Raw genomic sequence first — 20777 nt, 5'->3', positions numbered from 1 at the left:
GAAATATTTATTTATGATACTTGACTACATCCCAGGCGATGTTCTGAATGTTTATATTTGTCAGGGTTGCCTTTAGATTAACTAAATGGTACAAGACCATAGAGGATGGGACAATGTTTTCGCTTCCAGGATTGGAGATAATTGTATCATGGCCCAACCCCTGAATACGCCTCCAGGTCTGGCTTGGAAGTTTAAAGTTTGTATTGTTTAAGACAGTGATTAAAATGTCTCTCATGGATGAACTACTCTTGGATCACTTCCACAAACTGACCAGTGGGAGGCAGCTGGCAGCAGGCAATGGGCTTTGCGGTATATCACATAAGGAACAGGAGGTATGGAAGCCAGGACATAATATTTTAGTGAAAATGAGAAAGGAAGATAAATCACTGGTGTGGCTTATACATTCAACACTTGCTCGCTACACACAAGTTACCAACTTTTTAGGTAACTATGGACAATATTTGATCTCAATCCCATCCCAACTTGCTACCCAACCTATTTCTAGACTTTCTCCTTTTGACGTATAATTGCCAAGGGATTGGGAATGGAATATTGGGAAAATGAAACCAAATATTACCCTGAGAAAAGAGGAGAAGGCATACCTTATAAAAATAAATTTCAAAAGATAAATTTTAAAAGACTCTTGGAGTATCTGAGCATCAGCCACTCTTGAAGAACAGGAATAATTGAGAGTTCACTGAATTTCAGACAGTCTGTTTTATCTGTCTTGAACTTGAATTGTCCAATTAGAAACATAGTTGTACAAGGTATAATAAACATTCTGGATATGTAAAATTAGAACCTCGGGTATTTTTGACACTCTTATAATAACAATAGTAACATAGCATTAATTTAAGTGTAGCAGTCAGGATATAATGCTTCTGTTAACTTTCTGTTATCGAACTTGAATTGTCCAATTAGAAACATAGTTGTACAAGGTATAATAAACATTCTGGATATGTAAAATTAGAACCTTGGGTATTTTTGACACTCTTATAATAACAATAGTAACATAGCATTAATTTAAGTGTAGCAGTCAGGATATAATGCTTCTGTTAACTTTCTGAGTAACTGTAAATTTTTAATTTTCTAAATCCAAGATTAAATAGTACATTTTATTTTATTTTTATGGGTGCATAGTAGGTATATATATTTATGGGTACATGAGATATTTTTATACAGACATACCATGTGTAACATGTCATCTATCATCTCAAGCATTTATCATTTCTTTGTGTTACAAACATTTCAATTACGATCTTAGTTATTTTACAATCTACAATCAATTATTGTTGACTGTAGTCACCCTCTTGTGCTTTCAAATATTAGATCTTACTCATTCTAACTATATTTTTGTACTCATTAACCGTCCCCACTCCCTCCACCCTCAACCCACTATCCATCCTAGGTTCTGGCAACCATCATTCCAAAGGAATAAACGAAATAGAAATGCTTGGAGAAATGATTAATTTCAGGAGTGGGGCAGGGAAACTATAAGACAAGCCCAGGGTATCTTGCAGTGCCAGAAAGTAAGGAAGAGCTCAAACGCAAAAGAATGGGGACAAATCAAAGGTACTCAGTGGCCAATCTAAAAGAGCTCGCCATGGCCAAAGCTGGAATAATTTGAGTGAAATAATAAACAATGCAGGTTTGATCATAACCCAAAGTATGAACTAAATATTCATGAGTCTATACCAATACAAATAAACTGTGAATAAAGGAGGAAAAGAGAAAAATTATCTTTACAGAAGAAATCCAGATAATATATTTAGACCCCCCCGAAAGTGAGGCTTAGCACCCTCTCTTCCCCACCCCAGAGTGTGGGCTGGACTTAGTGACTGGCTACCGAAGAAGAGAGCATGGAAAGGGAAAAAAAAGACAGTGGAGAAACCTGGCCAACACCACCTTGGCTGGGTGATAACAGTTAACATCATCGATAACAAGTCATGTTGGTAGCATGTCATGACTGATACTATATGATGAGAAGGATTCTTTACCTCTGTGGTATTCTTCCTGAAAAATCCATGAGCCAAATATAGCCAAATAAAATATCTGGCAAACTCAAATTGAGAGACTACGAAGTACTTCAACAGCTCTCTTTAGAACTGTCAAGGTTACGATAAACAAGACTGAACAACTATATCAGACCATAGGTGGATAAAGGGACATGATGATTAAATGTAATGTGGTACCCTGAATAGGGTCCTAGAAAAAGGACATTAGTGATAAAACTAGTGAAATCCAAATAAAGTTTGGAATTTGGTTAATAGTGATGTACCAGTGTTAATCTCTTAATGTTGATAGATGCATCATTTGGTTAGGAAAATTGGGGCTGAGGGGTGGGAAGTGGCAGGATGGGCCCTTCTGAGCACAGCACCCTATGTGACTATACTGGCTGCAGACCCATGAGGCTGACCCGGGGTTGGAGATTCTTGGGGTGTTGGCTGGTGGAGGATTTTCATCTGTAACACCGGATAGAGGCTAGTAGTGATTGAGGAGACACAATGAAATTAAATTTTAGTGATCAATCCCATGGAAAAGTGTATAGTCAGTTTGTTGGAAACACTGTTGGCAGGTTTACCAGTTAGGAAATCGACAGCCTCGGGAAGAAAAGGGTAGAGTGGAAAATCACAGAACACTGTGCCTTCCTTGCCTTAAACTATTTGACTGTGTTAAGTATTAATTCTGAACACAAGTACCAATCCAAACACCATCTTCTAGCGTTCATTTCTAGCGAATAGATTTATCTAAAAGAGTCTTTATCTTATAGGCACAGACCTTGCCGTAACATTTTCTTTTTATGAGCCCCTTTTATAGAATTTGAAATAAGCTCATTAGGACTGTGACTGTTGCTACCATATATTTTACTGTTCAGGCCTTTAAAATCTACTTCTGCCAACCTGGCCAACATTGTGAAACCCTGTCTCTACAAAAAATACAAAATTAGCTGAGTGTGGTAGCACACACCTGTAATTCGAGCTACTTGGGAGGCTGAGGCAGGAGAATCGCTCGAACCCGGGAGGCAGAGGCTGCAGTGACTCGAGATCACACCACTGCACTCCAGCCTGGGTGACAGAGTGAGACCCTGTTTCCAAACAATAATTAAATAAATAACAAAATCTACTTCCAATTTGTTCTTCAGGCAGTTCTCAAACTGGCGTGAATTCTATCTTTCCAGGTACCTCCAGATCATCAGTCACTCGATGTAAACCAGGAGCCAACTGCCCCAGTTCACACAGTGGCATCAGTAGACAACTGTCCCCACTGTCTGTCACCGAAGATTCCTCTGCTCCTATTCTTGAACTTCAAAACCGAGGATCCTCAGGAGTTTGTGGACACAGAGTTGAGAGACAGAACAGATCAGGTATGTGGGTGACCTCCTCTTAAATAACGGTACATCCTAGTAAGCTTCTAAATAGAAAGATCTCGCCATTGTCACAGAATGCAGAGATGTTACACGGACTCTTATGAGTACATGTGGGGAAGCTTTATCAAGCCGGAGGATAAGGAAGCAGGGAAATATATAGATACAATCTATTAGTGGTGTATAGTATGGCAGAGAAACTGAATGCCAAAACCTGTAGTTGAGTAACTAAAACATGGTTAGACAATGACTCCTGGTGAAGTTTACAAGGTAGGTAGTTTTGTCATCTTGAAAATATCAAAACCCTGCATATTTAATCTCAGCCTGGGGATTCAGTAACAGCACAATGTACCCATCCTGAAAAGAATGAAAACACCAGTAAAATAACAGAATCTGCTTTTGTCCTCATCGGGACTGTTAGTCCCTGGAGCCCTTTTAGTATTCCCAGTTTCATACTTTCTGCAGGAGACTTCACTGGCTTCCCTGATCAGCATTTTCTGATCAGTTGAGACTTTAGCTTTTCCTCACATCCACCTGACCACTCGCCAACTCCTGGGTTACTGACTGGAATTGCTAGATAAATCTTGTAACTGTGCTCATGAGTTTCCCAGCAAAATTTATAGTTTTTAAATGCAGCTGGGTCCACTAGACTGCTGGCCAGGACTGTTCCTTATTGGTAGCGGACATCTTATTGCCTTCCTCAGGGAATGGACTCAAGTCCCCTGTTGAAATTCACTTCCTCTCATTGTATGACCGAGCATACTTCCACGTTCCTGAAAAGAGCAAACAGTTGTACGCTTACAAATGCATTCCTCTACCTCAGAATATCTCTGTGCTTTTGTTTACCAGTTACCATCACTGTGGGATGACTTGTGGTATGATTGTCTTTCTACCTTTCCAATTTTAGCCCCTCTACCTATGTCCATGATAGCCCTACCTACATCTCTTCTGGCCCATTTGTTTCTCTCCATTTGTTGCTTCAGCTTGGCTGGCAACATACTAACATCTCTTTCATCCTCAAAAATAGTAACAGCAGCAGCAAAAACAACAAAAAAAACCCACCAAAATAAGTTGGTAGTAAAACCAACAACAACAATAAAAACCTCCAGAAATTTGGGAAAACTGCCTTAAAAAAATGACAATTCAGAGGATTCAATTAGGGGTGGGGGAAGGGTAAACAGAGGAAGAGAGGAGATGTGCAAGCTTCGTCTAGGGTCCTACTCATTTGAGAATGTATTTTTTATGAGAAAATAAAATGATGTCTCAGATACTATGTGAACCCCAAGGCTAAAACTTAGAAAAATAATGACATCTTACATTTTCAGAAAGTTTTAATTGGCTTTAATAAATTGCAATATTCCTGTTACCCCAGTTGTTTGCAAAACAAAATGTTCCAGTTAATTAAACACACTGGTTAATAAAGACATGCCCTATGTATCATACACAGATTACAAATTTCAGAGACCATACCATTAAAGATCATCTGGAACATAAGTTACTCTTTCTGTGATTATTGGAAGCACTTGGGGATATTCCAGTGCACCAAAGAGAAGAAAAGAATAATCTGAAGAGAAGCTCACCATGATTTTCTGGATATTATGGTACTTAATCTCAAAATAAATCCTATGAGATAGCTATTATCACTGTTGGACAGATAAAGAAGCTAAGAAAGGAATTTAAAAATGTACTCAATGCCATACAATGGCAGGGCTAGGATTTAAATTCATGTTTCCAAATTCCAGTGGCCTCTGCTGTCAATTTGCATGACTTGATAAAGGTACGCAGAAATGGATAGAATCCTGGTAAACCAATTTTAATGATAACAAAATCTAAGCAGGACTATAGAAAATCATGTTAAAAGTGGTCAGAAAATAAAAGTTCTGGGTACCTAATCTTTCTGTGCTTTGTAAAATCGAAGAATTGGCAACAATCAATCTAGTTAACAGAAGAAGCCTAGAGTCAATACTATGAAAAGGTGTAGGTGACTATTGGTGTCATCAAAAGCATACCCATAGTATAGTGGTGCAGACGCATTCTTCACAGAAGGTGACAGTAAAGGCAGATATTGCCTCAGAATCTTTGTAGAGTTATTCCTCTTTTATAAGGTAGTCCCTGGGAATCATGAGATCTGAAGTGTAGTAGGGTACACCTTTCTCTTAAGTATCACCTTTTAAATTTCATGCAGGACTGCCATTCCTGCCAGGAAACAGAACTTTTTTCCCAAACTAGTCTGAAACTTGCAGTGCTTGAATGGAAAGCTAAGGGCTGAAGGCCCAGCCATGTGAGTGCTCAGAATAAAGTTTAGACCCTGGAGTCATACTGATTCAGTTGGGTTCAATCTTGGACAACCCTTAACACAATTCTCAGCTTTTTCATCTGTGAAGTGGGAATGATAATACCTACTTAATAAGTCAGGTTTGTGTTCCTTTCTTGGCCTCTCAACACAAGATTCTCTATCCTCTTATTTATCCTAGTTTTCCTTCTACTCTCTGCATAAGCCACATGGTCATGGAGGAAATTTGCAGACCTGTTATCAAGAGACTGTGTTTGTCTGTAAACAGCTGAAGGAGCTGAGTAACTCACACTTCCAGACTCATCTCAGTGTCACTGCACCATGGACATTTTTTTCTGATCATATCCCCCCCAGCTCCTCAACAAGTACTTGTCTGGCCTTGTATCTGTCCGAGTTGGCTCTTATCACACTGTGTTGAGTGTGTTTCTGGCTTTCCACTAGACCATGGGCTGAAGTCTTTCATATTCAAACCCTTAGGATCCAAGTAGCTAACTAGCGCCTGGTAGAGTCTCCATAAGATTTGGTTGAATGAATGAATAAAAGATTGCCAGTTTTCATCTTCTGGATGCGTAGGCTCTGAGAATTCAGTACTGTTTATAAGATTTACAAGTCATGTAGTGGTTGCTGTGTTCATAGTTACTTGGTTTATATTCCCCAGTGGAGAATTCACTTTCAAGGCTCTCTTCTCCTTTCCCCCAATGATTATATCAGAAAGCCTTAACTGGGTAAAGGTTTTTAACACAGTGGGGCAGCCACACCTGGCTCATTAAGCAGTAGGAACACATTCAGCGGAGAGCCAGCAGGCTCTGGAGACACAAAGTGAGCAGCCCCATCCACTGCCATTTGCAATTTCTGGGCTGCTCTACTTTAACCCTCAGCATAGGCCTAGTGCTTAAGTGGGGTCCCTGGAAACACAGACTCTTGTAGGCAATTACCATCTGGGATCTCAGCTCAGGGACTCAGAATGGCCTCCGCTCCTGTTTAACTTCCTGAAAGGTACATGAATTCATTGTTAACTTGTTTTTTTCCATGAAGGGAGACAGCCTTCATGATTATCACTTTTAGAGAGTTTTGGCTATTTTAGTGTGCTGTAAAATTGCTGCAAAATTTTCTTAATAAAAGTACAAAGCAGAATTTACTGTGCTCCCAGAAATATATTAGTCATTGGTGACGTGGGAAATGACTGTGTAGTCAGGAATTGCTCTATTCTTGGGACACATTACTTTTAATTTAATAATCATCTCTGTTGCATTTTTTTTAGAGACTGGGTCTCCTTCTGTCACCCAGACTGGAGTGCAGTGGTACAATCATTGCTCACTGCAGCCTCAAACTCCTGGGCTCAAGGGATTCACCCACCTGAGCCTCTGGAGTTGCTGGGGCTAAAGGTATATGCCACCTCCCACTGCTAATTTTTTTTTTTTTTTTTTTTTTTTTTTGCATAGACAAGTTCTCGCTTTGTTGGCCAAGCTGGTCTTGAACTCCTGAATTCAAGTGATCCTCCCACCTTGGCCTCCCAGAGTGCTGAGATGACAGGCATGAGTCACAGCACCAGGCCATTTGCTATAACGTAAAAAAAAAAAAAAAAAAAAAAAAAGGAAAATGGAAACGAATACTTATTTCTCACTCGCTTTTCATGTTGGTGCATACAGAGCAGCTTTGGCTGGGTTCTGCTCATTTCCCCACACAGACAGAAAGAACACCTTCTATTTGGTGTTCTACATTGAAATGACAGAGGGGAAGAGCAAGAGAGCTGGTAGGACCTTGGGATGCCTCCTAAGGCTTCTTATGGGAGGTGTTATGCCTCATGTCTTCTCACATTCAATAGAAAGCGCATGGTACGTGGCCAAGACCAGTCTTTGGGGGCTGGGATGTGTAATGCTCTTACAAGGGAAGGGCACACTGGAAAACAGCATAACATCCGCATGAGCAACCTCATGGACTGGATGGGGACTCAGATGCTTACTGTATTGTGTAGAACACAGAGTCCAGAGAAAAACTGAGCCGAAGTTATCAGTCTCTTCAAATGATGGTAGAAAAGAAAAACACTGGTAATTCTACTGTCTGCCTCTTTGGTTTCATCCATCTTTTTTAAGGAGCTGATATATTTGATTGCTGTTTCATAACCTGCTTTCCTCACATTTGTATTCCTTTCCCGTTTCCAGCAGACGATGGGACACAGACTCATTCTGAGAACAGCAGCCAAGAAAACAGAATCAAGGCTCGCTGCCTGTCCTGCACGTCCATGGTTCTGAAGGGCATCTGGGGACTCTTGATCATCTTGTCAGTATCATCATCTTGGGTTGGAACTACACAGATTGTAAAAATTACTTATAAGAACTTCTATTGCCCATTTTTCATGACTTGGTTTTCAACAAACTGGAACATTATGTTTTTCCCAGTCTATTATTCTGGTCATCTAGCCACTGCTCAAGAAAAGCAATCTCCAATGAAAAAATTCAGGTAGGTTTCATGTTAACTGCCCAATAAGAGATTATTGAAATGTTTTATGAAAATATGCCTATTTTTATCTCTTGGGAATATGAGTTGAGTTTTTTGGGGTATGTGGGATACATGGGATACATGTGCAGAACGTGCAGCTTTGTTACATGGGTATACACGTGCCATGGTGGTTTGCTACACCCATTAACCCATCATCTACATTAGGTATTTCTCCCAGTGCTATCCCTCCCCTAGTCCCCCACCTCTGCCAACAGGCCCTGGTGTGGGATGTTCCCCTCCCTGTGTCCATGTGTTCTCATTGTTCAACTCCCACTAATGAGTGAGAACATGCAGTGTTTGGTTTTCTGTTCTTGTGTTAGTTTGCTGAGAATGGTTTCCAGCTTCATCCATGGCCCTGCAAAGGACATGAACTCATCTTTTTTATGGCTGCATAGTATTCCATAGTGTATATGTGCCACATTTTCTTCATCCAGTCTATCATTGATGGGCATTTGGGTTCATTCCAAGTCTTTGCTATTGTTAACAGTGCCACAATAAACATACGTGTGCATGTGTCTTTTTAGAATGATTTATAATCCTTTGGATATATACCCAGTTATGGGATTGCTGAGTCAAATGGTAATTCTAGTTCTAGATCCTTGAGGAATTGCCACACTGTCTTCCACAATGGTTGAACTAATTTACACTCCCACCAACAGTGTAGAAGCATTCCTATTTCTCCACATCCTCTCCTGCATCTGTTGTTTCCTGACTTATTAATGATCTCCATTCTAACTGGCCTGAGATGGTATCTTACTGTGGTTTTGATTTGCATTTCTCTAATGACCAGTGATGATGAGCTTTTCTTCATAGCTTGTTGGCTGCATAAATGTCTTCTTTTGAGAAGTGCCTGCTCATCTCCTTTGCCCACTTTTTGATGGTTTGTTTTTTCTTGTAAATTTGTTTAAGTTCTTTGTAGATTCTGGATATTAGCCCTTCATCAGAAGGGTAGATTGCAAAAATTTTTTCCCATTCAGTAGGTTGCTTGTTCACTCTTATGATAGTTTCTTTTGCTGTGTAGAAGCTCCTTGGTTTTATTAGATCCCATCTGTCAATTTTGGCTTTTGTTGTCATTGCTTTTGGTGTTTTAGTCATGAAGTCTTGTTTTTTTTTGAGATGGAGTCTTGCTCTGTTGCCCAGGCTGAAGTGCAGTGGTGTGATCTCGGCTCACTGCCAGCTCCACCTCCTGGGTTCACACCATTCTCCTGCCTTAGCCTCCTGAGTTGCTGGGACTACAGGTACCCGGCCCCACGCCCAGCTAATTTTTTGTGTTTTTTAGTAGAGATGGGGTTTCACTGTGTTAGCCAGGATGGTCTGGATCTCTTGACCTCGTGATCTGCCCACCTTGGCCTCCCAAAGTGCTGGGATTACAGGTGTAAGCCACCACGCCTGGCCTAGTCATGAAGTCTTTACCCATGCATATATCCTGAATGGTATTGCCTAGGTTTTCTTCTCGAGTTTTTATGGTTTTAGGTCTTACATTTAAGTCTTTAATCCACCTTGAGTTAATTTTTGTATAAGGTGTAAGGAAGGGGTCCAGTTTCAGTTTTCTGCATCTGGCTAGCCAATTTTCCCAACACCGTTTATTAAATAGGGCATCTTTCCTCCATTGCTTGTTTTTGTCAGGCTTGTCAAAGACTAGATGGTTGGAGATGTGTGGTGTTATTTCTGAGGCCTCTGTTCTGTTCCATTGGTCTATATCTCTGTTTTGGTACCAGTACCATGCTGTTTTGGTTACTGTAGCCTTGTAGTATAGTTTGAAGTCAGGTAGCGTGATGCCTCCAGCTTTGTTCTTTTTACTTAGGATTGTCTTGGCTATGCAGGCTCTTTTTAGGTTTCATATGAAGTTTAAAGTAAAGTAGTTTTTTCCCAATTCTGTAGAAGAAAGTCAATGGTAGCTTGATGGGAAGAGCATTGAATCTATAAGTTACTTTGGGCAGTATGGCCATTTTGACGATATTGACTCTTCCTATCAATGAGCATAGAATGTTTTCCCACCTGTTTGTGTCCTCTCTTATTTCCTTGAGCAGTGGTTTGTTGATGAGGTCCTTCAAATCCCTTGTAAGTAAGTTGTATTCTTAGGTATTTTATTCTCTTTGTAGCAATTGTAAATACCTGTTCACTCATGATTTGGCTATTACTGGTGTATAGGAATGCTTGTGATATTTGCACATTGATTTTGTGTCCTGAGATTTTGCTGAAGTTCCTTATCAGCTTAAGGAGATTTTAGGCTGAGGTGGTAGGGTTTTCTTAATAGATAATCATGTCATCTGCAAACAGAGACAATTTGACTTCCTCTTTTCATACTTGGATACCCTTTATTTTTTTCTCTTGCCTGATCGCCCTGGCCAGAACTTCCAATACTATGTTGAATAGGAGTGGTAAGATAGGGCATCCTTTTCTTGGACCGGTTTTCAAAGGGAATGCTTCTAGCTTTTGCCCATTCAGTATGATATTGGCTGTGAGTCTGTCATAAATAGGTCTTATTATTTTGAGATACGTTCCATCCATACCTAGTTTGAGAGCTTTTAGTATGAAGGGGTGTTGAATTTTGTCGAAGGCCTTTTCTGCATCTATTGAGATAATCATGTGGTTTTTGGCCTCCCAAAGTGCTGGGATTATAGGCATGAGCTATAATTTCCTATCACCACTTTGCAAGTGCTTGGGAATATTAATTCTCACCATAAGTTGATTTTCTATATGTGTCTATGAAAACTCAGCTATAATTAAAGAATTAAAAAACAATTCAAAAAGAGTAAATGCTTACTGGTTTGGGGGAGAGCCCTATGACTATTTGAGATTACTAAAGATATTTTATATTTGATTCCCATCCAAATAGACATGATCTTGCATTGTAAAATTTTTAAACAATATTTATAGGGGAATGTGATTATCAGACTACAGTTGTCCCTGTTTGAAGATACCTATGTGCACCTATACAGTGTGTGTATTCTACTTGAATGCTTCCATGGTTTAGACACACATTGATTTAAAACAATAAAAGTTTTATATAAAAAGAAGTACCTCAAGAATACCTCAAAGCAAGTTAAGTCAGTTTAAGATAACTGATTTAAAACAAGAGACTGCTGCTAGCAGAAATGTTGTTTTAGGAATGCACTTCATTTTTTCCACATCTCTCATGTCAGACTAACTCTGAACTTAGTAAAATCTGATTTAGCACTCTACCTATAGTGCATGTAGAGTGAAGTTGACCATTTCTGAAATAGAGCTTTTATTGTCAAGCAGAAAATACTATCTCTGAAGGGAATATTCTCCAATGGCCTCCTCCATAAGAGAGGTAAAATTGTCAGACAATTCTTAGATTCTCGATCTTTTTTTCCCTGTAGACTCATTAATACCATCTGCCAAGAAGTTACTCCCGAAGCTCTCATGACTGAACAAGGGAAGAATAGAGTTAGTGCGTAAGACTGGAAATAGAATTTGTCGCATAGCACCAGAATCTATTTTCTCTAGAATGGTATGAAAGCATTTCCAGTATTTTTTTTATCAGTAATATCAAAATAATTTTCAATAAAGTATCAAATCTAGATGGTAAGGACTGTATTTAGAAGTAGTTTTTATAATCATTTATATACTACAGGAGAATTCAATTGCCTCAAGTGAATTTGAAATTTAGGAAGAAAAAAATATATACAATATTATTAACAAGGATGTTTTCTTAGGGGAAAAAATCTTAAACTAGAGCCAAAGACATATTTGCCTATGTCAGGCACCTATAAAATATGCTTAAGATGCTATTTAACATAGACAGGGTTCAACAACTAGTGGCTGCTGTTTTAATAATAAGCATAACTAAATTATTAGTGTCCTCCAACTTCTATGCTTCATTTCAAGCTATACCACCTGTCAATGCCACTTGCCCAGAAAGTCTGATCTCATCATCCCAAAGAGAAACCCACTGTTATTCGCTTCTCCATAAAAATCCAAATTTTTTTCAGTTTTCATGTTTCTTAGAGTTTAATGCTTAAATCATATGGGATTTTACACAAGTGACCTGGCATTTGGATGGAGAGCATTTTTAATTTCTACAACAACAGTAACAAAGGGGAGAAGGTCGGCAGTGAGAGAAGGGGAAAGAAAGGGGAAGAACGAGGGAATGAACACCTGGAAGACAGGTTGAGCCAGGTGAGAACAGTCTCCACCTGTCAGCAGCGTCTTCCCAGCTGCTCTGCCAGTGAGGCTCTGCCTGTCTGGAGTACACATCTGTTGGTCTTCCCTGTGGGATTGGAGTGTTCCTTTCCTGCATCCAAAATCTTTGCTTAGGAGCACTCCTCCCAGCTCTTGGTTGAAGAACAATCACTGGCTAGGGCCAGTGATAAGAAAAAGATATACTTTAATCAGGAATGGGTTTTGTTGTGGTTCTTAATAAATGTGTTCATATTTTAAAAGGCAATCAGTAGTTGTAAATGATGGGATAAACCCACGACTCTCAACTCCAGCTCCACACGGCAGCTTTCTCATGGAGCAGATCGCCTTATAAGTACAGAAAATGAACTTTGTGCCCAGGATGCTCTATGAAAACTTCCTCTGGTTCTATGTATGGTGCTAATTCAGAATATCCCATTGGCTGTGCGGCTCCAAAGAGACTGTTCACTTTCCTGTGTATGTGAGCGTGTGTAATTTCTGTTTACTTTACAGAAGGCTGTAAAGTTAAAATTTATCTTTGGGAAATGTTACTTTCATTTTACAAAAATCCTTCCTTTTTGGTAGCCTCCTTATATGAAAGTAAACAAATTTCAATACAAGTTTCTGTGTGTGCAACACATGTCTTTAACCTTCCTGGAACCGGTGACCTGCAACTCCCAACATTCTCATCCAGTTGAAAGTCACATTTACTATGAAACTTAATCTTTAAGGCTATACTCCCTGTGCCTAAATTCTTTGTCACTCCTCCTCTCCACGTGGTCCTTTTTTGGGGTTATATCATTGATGTGAGCATTCATGTGAGGCAAACATTGGCTAGAATTTACTTTGATTTGCAATACTTTGAGGCACGCTAATTTCAGTTAAAACTGGAAAAGAAACTAGTACTAGAGTCCTGTAAATAGATTTCATTATAAACATATACTACTCATGAAAATACAATGCCTGGAGCATGACAGTTACCCCATAAATGCTTGAATGTTCATGAACAATCAAGTGGGAAAAAAATTAAAATTCTCCCAGTGGTAAGTCTGTCTTCAGTCCATAGTCGTATAGGTACAGTCATTGTATCACTTCCATTATTGCCTGTATGTATTGCTAGCTTGAACATTTTTATTAAAATGGCCCCTCAGAGCCAGGTGCAGTGGCTCTTGCCTGTAATCTCAGCACTTTGGGAGGCCAAGGTGAGCAGATCACCTGAGCTTATGAGTTTGAGACCAGCCTAGGCAACAGAGTGAAATCCTGTCTCTACAAAAAATTTTCAAAAACTAACCTTGCATGGTGGTGCATGCCTGTAGTCCCAGCTACTCAGGAGGCTGAGGTGTGAGGATGGCTCGAGTCTGGGAGGCGGAGGTTGCAGTGAGCCAAGAGCACGCTACCGCATTCCAGCCTGGGTAAGAGAGCCAGACCTAGGGGGAAAAAAAATCATGTTTAGGCCTAGGACTTAAAGGAAAAAAATGGCCCCTGGGGCTAAATGTAGCCAACTTCATTGAAAAATCAAACAAACCGAAGATTTAACAATTGAAGTGACCATTTTCTCACACCGAATTTAGACAATTCCTCCAAAAGGGCCAAATGTTTGTATATAAGTACAACCTGAGTTTTCTATTATAGTTTTTATCATGTGAGGATTATCACAGAGACTTCATTTTTCTGCCTTAAAAATGCTGGCAGGAAAAAAATTAGTCAATTGGGCAGATGTATTAGAAAGAGGCTTAGTGTCTTAGAAATAAAATCCAAAAACATGTGTGCTGCACAGACGTATGAGGGTCCCTTTCCCTTCGGGTTCTAGGAGTTGTCTGTAGCCCGTTCACAGAGTAGTAGCAGCCTTGACCCTCTCTCGTTTGCCCACTCTCTTCCAATAGCTAGTGATTTCAGCAACTACCAATTTCTGTATTTCTCCAGGCTCTTCTGAGAATGCTCAAAAACGACAGAATGGCTTTTCAGGCAACCTCCAGAGAATATCTCAGAGAAGAGAGCCTAACTCTGTGCTTGGGCACATGTGGGCTATTTTCCAAGGAACCTCATACACTCCCTGAAGCCTGCAGATTTCGGAACTGGGTTCAGTATACTTCACAATGAAGGATGGGTATTGAGTGTTTGTGCTCTTACCTGAAAATGGCTGCGATGAGTCAGATAAGACAAGAGGTGTCACCATCAGTACCTGGATATTAACTTCTCTTTTCTTTCCTAGGGAATGCAGTCGGATTTTTGGTGAAGATGGTCTGACGCTGAAACTCTTTCTTAAAAGAACTGCTCCCTTTTCTATTCTATGGACTTTGACTAATTACCTTTATTTACTGGCTTTAAAGAAGCTGACGGCCACGGATGTCTCCGCTCTGTTCTGTTGTAACAAAGCCTTTGTCTTCTTGCTGTCATGGATTGTGCTGAAAGACAGGTTCATGGGAGTGAGGGTAATGGCATACTTGATTCAATGAGCGATGCCTGCCTTTTTCATAACTCCTTGGCTTCAGGAGAGCCTGTCTGCTTTGTTTCGTGTAGTTTCTGTAAAACTTTTCTCACTTGTTCTGAGTACAAACTGAAATCTGAAGACACATTAGAAAGCCCAGGCAGTTACAACATCATAGAAGGATAAACTGTTTGTTTCCACTGGTTAGTGAGCTGATTCCAACAGGAGGCACTAAAACAGGCAGAGAAAACAAGTTCCTATATTAGAATTAATTTTTAGAATTAATGGTGTGTTCAACTCCTTCTGTCCTCAGGAATGAAGGGTCTGAGAAAATTAGCCATTGTAAAGATTATGGTTTGCATTTTTCAATCAACTTATGTTGAAATGACCCCCATTCCCCCCACCAGATGGATTTAGTTAATATTGGTGTAAGTAGATAAGATTACCAAACAGTAATTAAAGTCACTGGTAATGGCACAATGCTGTTAAAAGTGACTATTTATCTAGTGTGACTAATGCAGAAATGGAAGTACAAGCAACAACTTCTTTTGGATACAAATCCTTAATTGAACTGCATTAAACTTCCACCAACAACTTCAGTTCTGAGTTTATTCCTTTCAGGAGTAACATGGATTAAAAACATATATATTTATATGCTTGTTCTATGTTAAAAATAGATTGCTGGGAAGCCCTGAAGATTTAAGGAGCCAGATCTCATTCATATAATCCGGCATGCCACTATGATGAACACACTGAGACAACACTTCTTTAGAAGGAGGTATAAATGAATTGCCTTTTCTCAGAGTATCAATATTACACAACTTATCTTCTCTGAAAGAGATGTCCAAGATAGAATTTGAAACAATTTTGTTATAAAAACATTGCTCTTATTGGCAATGATTCCAAGGTCCTTTCCCCCTCCCAAATGCTGAAACCAATGTCTATGTTAGAGAGAGGGTTTATGATGGTCATTAACCCTGAAAGATTTTCTTAAGAAAACAGTTAGTTAGACAATTCTGATTGTATCTTGGGAGATGCTGCTCTGAAATTTAGAAATGAAGCTTCATATTAATAAGTAGAAAGTTTTGATAGAAGATAAAATCAGAAACTGTGAGTCAGTCCATGATACCATTACAGTATATCCAAATGTGACACTACATTCTTTACTGGCTTATCTTAGATTTGACCCCAAAGGACTCTGCATCACATATTTATGTCTGGGGCACTGGTGCTGGCTGTCTACCATCAGATACCCTGATAAGTCCTTGAGAGCTGGAAGCTTTCCTATATTGTCCACTGTTCTTTTCAAGATCTGCTACATAATCCATGGGGCCCAGTGAAAAATGAATATTAATAATTTTAAGATAACAACAACAGAGCACTGAGCCAAGGGTGGGGACCTTCCAAGCACAAGGCCCTATATATCAACATAAGTCATCCCCTAGGAAGTCAGCTGTCTCTCTTTCCAGTGTCTGGAATATTACAGGGCACGAAGTGGGGGTTCGATTGATATTTGAGGATATAGTAAATGAGTTCATACTTCTGAGATCTTTCTTTTCACTCTCTTTCACTATCATGGACCACCCATAAGAACCTGGAGAGCCTTGTCAGAAGAGGGGAGAAGAGAGATTTGGAGGCTCTTTTGTTCTTTTAGTGGCATGCAAATACCAACATTAAATCCATATTTTCACCATTAGATATACCAGCAATAAAATCCGTTGTATTAAAGCAAATGAACACATTTAACCATGGACCTCACTGATGCAAGAGGTTATGTCCAAAAAGGTACAGTGTTTATTTGAGGTATTTTAGAGAAAAAGAAAACAACTGTGTAACTTATCTTTAAATAGCAGATTTTAAAAATCAAAAATCTGCCTATAGGCTACCAACCATTGCCATTTAAAATTTGCCATCTGCAGTGGGTTGAATGGTGACTCCAAAAAAGATCTGTCCACATCTTAATCCCCCAAATCTGTCACTGTGACCTTATTTGGATAAAGGGTCCTTGCAGATATTATTAACTTAAGGATCTTGAAAAGGGGACATCATATTGGATTATCTGAGTGGGACCTAAATCCAATAACAAGTGTCCTTATGAGAGACTCACAAAAGAGACACACACAGAAGAGGAGGTGGCGGCAATGTGATCACAGACAGACACAGAGATTGGAGTGATGTGGTAACCAGCGAGGAATGCCGGGACACTCACCAGAACCCTGGAAGAGGCAAGGACTGTATCCTTCCTTAGAGATGCCTTTGGTCCCAGCTGTATTTTGAACTTCTGGCCTCCAGAACCGTGAGAGAATAAATTTCTGTTGTTTTAAGTCACCAAGTTTGTGGTAATTTGTGACAGCAGCCTTAGGAAACTAATACAGCATCTGTAATTAATAACACTCAGTAGAGGAAATGTTAAATAGCAAATAAGTACTTGTTAATAAATATATCCATAAGTGAAGACAACATAGATAGCAGAATAGTAAGCATTAGTGTCAGGCATCCTGTAAAAATCAAATATTTTTCTTTTTAAGTAAGAGGAAGTGCTTCACTTCTCATTGTGAAACATTAGGATGTGTTCAATGCCATGTTCCGGAAGAATGGTAAAGTGTAATTTAATGATGCCCATAATCAGGCCATGGAATGTGAGAAGCACTGAAACATATTCAGCATTTTGCCTTTGACAGTATCAGCAATTATTTTCCTCCCAAGACATATTGAGAACACATATAATTAGGTCATTTGAGAAATTAAACGAGGGCAAACAGCACTGACAACATAAATGTAGCTCTTATTGCCCACATCTATAAATAATCTAAAGCATAGCCCCTCCAGATGTCATCCCACTGGACTACTCAAAAAAAAAAAAAACAGTTAAAGGGATGCTTTCAGTCATCAGATTAAAATTTATATTTCTAGTTCATGCTAAAGCAGCAGTAGTTTAGAAACAGATGTTTGTTGGATTATAATTTTCATATGCTTAGCTCCCCAGGAATGAGCACATTTAAAATGAGAAGCTATGGCCTTCCCTACTTCTAATTTTTTTTTTTTTATGTAAAAAGAACACCATGAACAGAGTGAAAGACACTAAGTTACAACATCATAAATATGGGTTTATCTGGACCACAAGTAGGCCAGAATTACTAATGCTCACATAAAAATGAATTATGTATTATGAATAACTTGCTAATATTTTGTTTCTTTTGAACACTGAATTACAGATGGAAAGGTAATCTTTCATACATTTAGTATGAAGTCATTTCAGCCCATTTATTGGTAATCTATGATGTGTTAAAAAGCCCTTTCATGAGCAATTGCTTGCAGCTAATCTGTGATCATCCCATGAAAATTAGTAAACTTCTTTAAAAGATAATTTTTTGATTGCAAAAATGTTAGAAAGTGATAATCCAGCTCTTGCAGCCTTGAAAATAGGTGTTCTCCTGTCTCTCAGACCTTAGTATGTTTAGCTAGAGTTCTTAAATTCGTAAGAACCAGAGAACCCACCTTAATTTTTTTTTTTAAAAAAAGGTTCTTCCCAAGGGGAATGTGCCACGGGCTGGGAGTTTTCTTCTCTGCTGTTGGTATCTGTTTTACACCAATGAAAAGTAGATGCCAGACTAGAATGGTAGAAAATTTCTTTCAGATTTTGTCCCTCTCTTGTTTTTTTATATTATTCATTCAAATTTTTCTTATATTTTCCAATTTCCTTGAAGATATGGAGAATGTTGGTGGTTGGTGGATGGTTCAGCAGATCCCAACTGTCTTAGCAGATTGTGAAATGAATTACTGTCCCTCTGGCTTGGGAGCCACATATTTTCCAGCTATATTTGGGTCCCTATGCAGTTAGCTTCCCAAACTATAGCTGTTTTCAAAGACTTTCCAGGATCTACCAAAAACTGACTGAAGTACATCAGTTAAACTGAATCTTTCATGGTATAGCATATACTTCTTTGAATTCAAATTGGGCCCCTGAAGGCTAAAACAGTACATTGGAGCTGAGCTGCTACTGATTTATGCTGATACTAAATAATAAGAATTAAGATGACACATAGCTTGACAATTTGTTTCCATCTTGCCTTTGGTTCCTCTTTATTCATGTGCGATGCAGAATTCTCTACCCAGAGCTTCCATGCTTCTTGGAAGAGGCAGTGGAGGATGGACAGTGGGAGTCATCCTCCCTCTTACCCCTATCTTGGCAGGACAATGACTTATGAATATAGCCAAGAGAGGAGACAGCTGGGTTGTGCTGGCTGTCCGATTTTACACCCACAAGGAATCTGTAACCCCTTCAACAAGGTGCAGTCAATGTGTCTACCCTCCACATATATTCTTCACTCTTTCTTCATGGGATTTCTTTACATCTTTGACATCCAGGTCTCCCTTTGAGATCATTTTCAAATGGATTTTTTTCAGATAAAAATCCATGCATGTAGGGAGAGGGGGAGTTCAGAGGCCCAGCATCCCTTGGGTTTGCTGCTATCCAAGGTACCGCCCTTCCCCCTATCACACACAGCATCTGGACAGCTACAGATTGCCACACCTCTTATTTTTCACATTTCAGCACTTGTTCAGTTTAATGGAATCTGAGTAAAAAAGAAAGTTTTTCATAGAACCTTAAATATAACATATGCAGAAGTTTAAGGATTCTGTATAGCCATAGTTCCTTGAAAATCGACTGTATCTAAATTTACCCAGAGATAATCATTAGCATGTTTCTCATTCGTCAAACTATTAATGTGTGTCACAACCTCAACTACTGACCTTTAGTCTTCAACTTGAGCACAGCAGCTGCCAGCAGTGTGGTCTGAGATCTGCATTTTTAGGGGCTGCTGTAGGCTTTGGAATTGAAGGGTTCATTTGTGAACCAGCTGCTTCATACTCACCTAGCTTCAAGAAACAGAATTAGCCTCAAGGCAAAGTAAGGAAACATGTTTGTATTATAATCCGTCATTTTGACCTTTAAAATCTTAAAGAAACACTGTAGGAAGAGAAGTAACTAAAGGTTCATCCAATGCCTTGGACCCTAAAAGAGCTGGTACTGTTATGCAAATAAGAATTGTGAAAACCACCTGTGACTGGGAACCATAGTGAATGGGATCAGGTTGATAAACTCTCATGGAGATGCAGAGAAGGACCAAACCTTTGTGGGCTTTTGATGGCCTGAGCCAAAAGAGAAAAAGAAAAAAGAAAAAAAAAAGATACAAGAAAACAAAAACGGCCAAAAGCCAGATGTTTCTTTAGGCTTTATCTGTACAAACTAATTATTTGAAAGATAAAAGAAACACCCTCCGTGCAGGGTCACAGGTAGCATTTAGTACAGTGAGCTCACCAGATGTCCACTGGTAAAGCCCTCTTTGGGCTTTAGGAACAGGCTCAAATGGCCACACGGATCCCCTCTGATTGGCTCTGAAAATTGGTGCAGAGAGCTGTCTGAGGGCCCCAGCCTGCAGAGGAAGATAGCTGGCTCACGAGGCCATGCCACTCAACTGGCATGCTGAGATAATGGGCTAAATAAATCCTCTTCCTTCAATGACTCACCCCAGGTGGGCACACCACAATGTGTGAGGGCAGAGAGGTTTAAACATTTTACATGGAGGCACTGGCAGTTTTATGGTCACTATGGTTACTAACATTCTCACCTAAGCCAGGTTCAGATAATGGTAATGGTGAGTTGTTTTTTTTTTTCTTCCCCCATCTTTTTTGTTTTTGAGACAGGGTCTAATTCTGTTGCCCAGGCTGGAGTGCAGTGATGTGATCTCAGCTCACTGCAACCTTCACCTCCCAGATTCAAGAGATTCTCCTGCCTCAACCTCCCAAGTAGCCAGTATTACAGGCATGTGCCACCAAAGCACGGCTAATTTTTATATTTTTAGTAGAGACGGGGGTCTCGCCATTGTTGGCCAGGCTGGTCTCGAAATCCTGACCTCAAGTGATCCACCCACCTGGGCCTCCCAAAGTGCTGGAATTACAGGCGTGAGCCACTGTGCCTGGCCTAGTTTTCCATCTTATTTAGACACTTCTGGTTGGTTAAGAGGCTGGAATTGGAATAGATT

General features: G+C 39.5%; 1 protein-coding gene across 1 annotated transcript in view; it reads left to right on the top strand.

The window, feature by feature from the left end:
• The window catches only part of SLC35F4 (solute carrier family 35 member F4), a 300387-nt gene that overhangs the window by 268366 nt on the left and 11244 nt on the right, over nt 1-20777 (top strand). Inside the window, exons 2-4 of the mRNA XM_019009340.4 lie at nt 3179-3364; nt 7820-8117; nt 14515-14734. Coding sequence (XP_018864885.1) covers nt 3179-3364; nt 7820-8117; nt 14515-14734 — 704 coding nt within the window. The remainder of the gene's footprint in view (nt 1-3178; nt 3365-7819; nt 8118-14514; nt 14735-20777) is intronic.

Source organism: Gorilla gorilla, chromosome 15, assembly GCF_029281585.2.
Source record: "Gorilla gorilla gorilla isolate KB3781 chromosome 15, NHGRI_mGorGor1-v2.1_pri, whole genome shotgun sequence".
NCBI lineage: Eukaryota > Metazoa > Chordata > Mammalia > Primates > Hominidae > Gorilla > Gorilla gorilla.
This window is presented reverse-complemented; position numbering and strand designations above follow the sequence as displayed.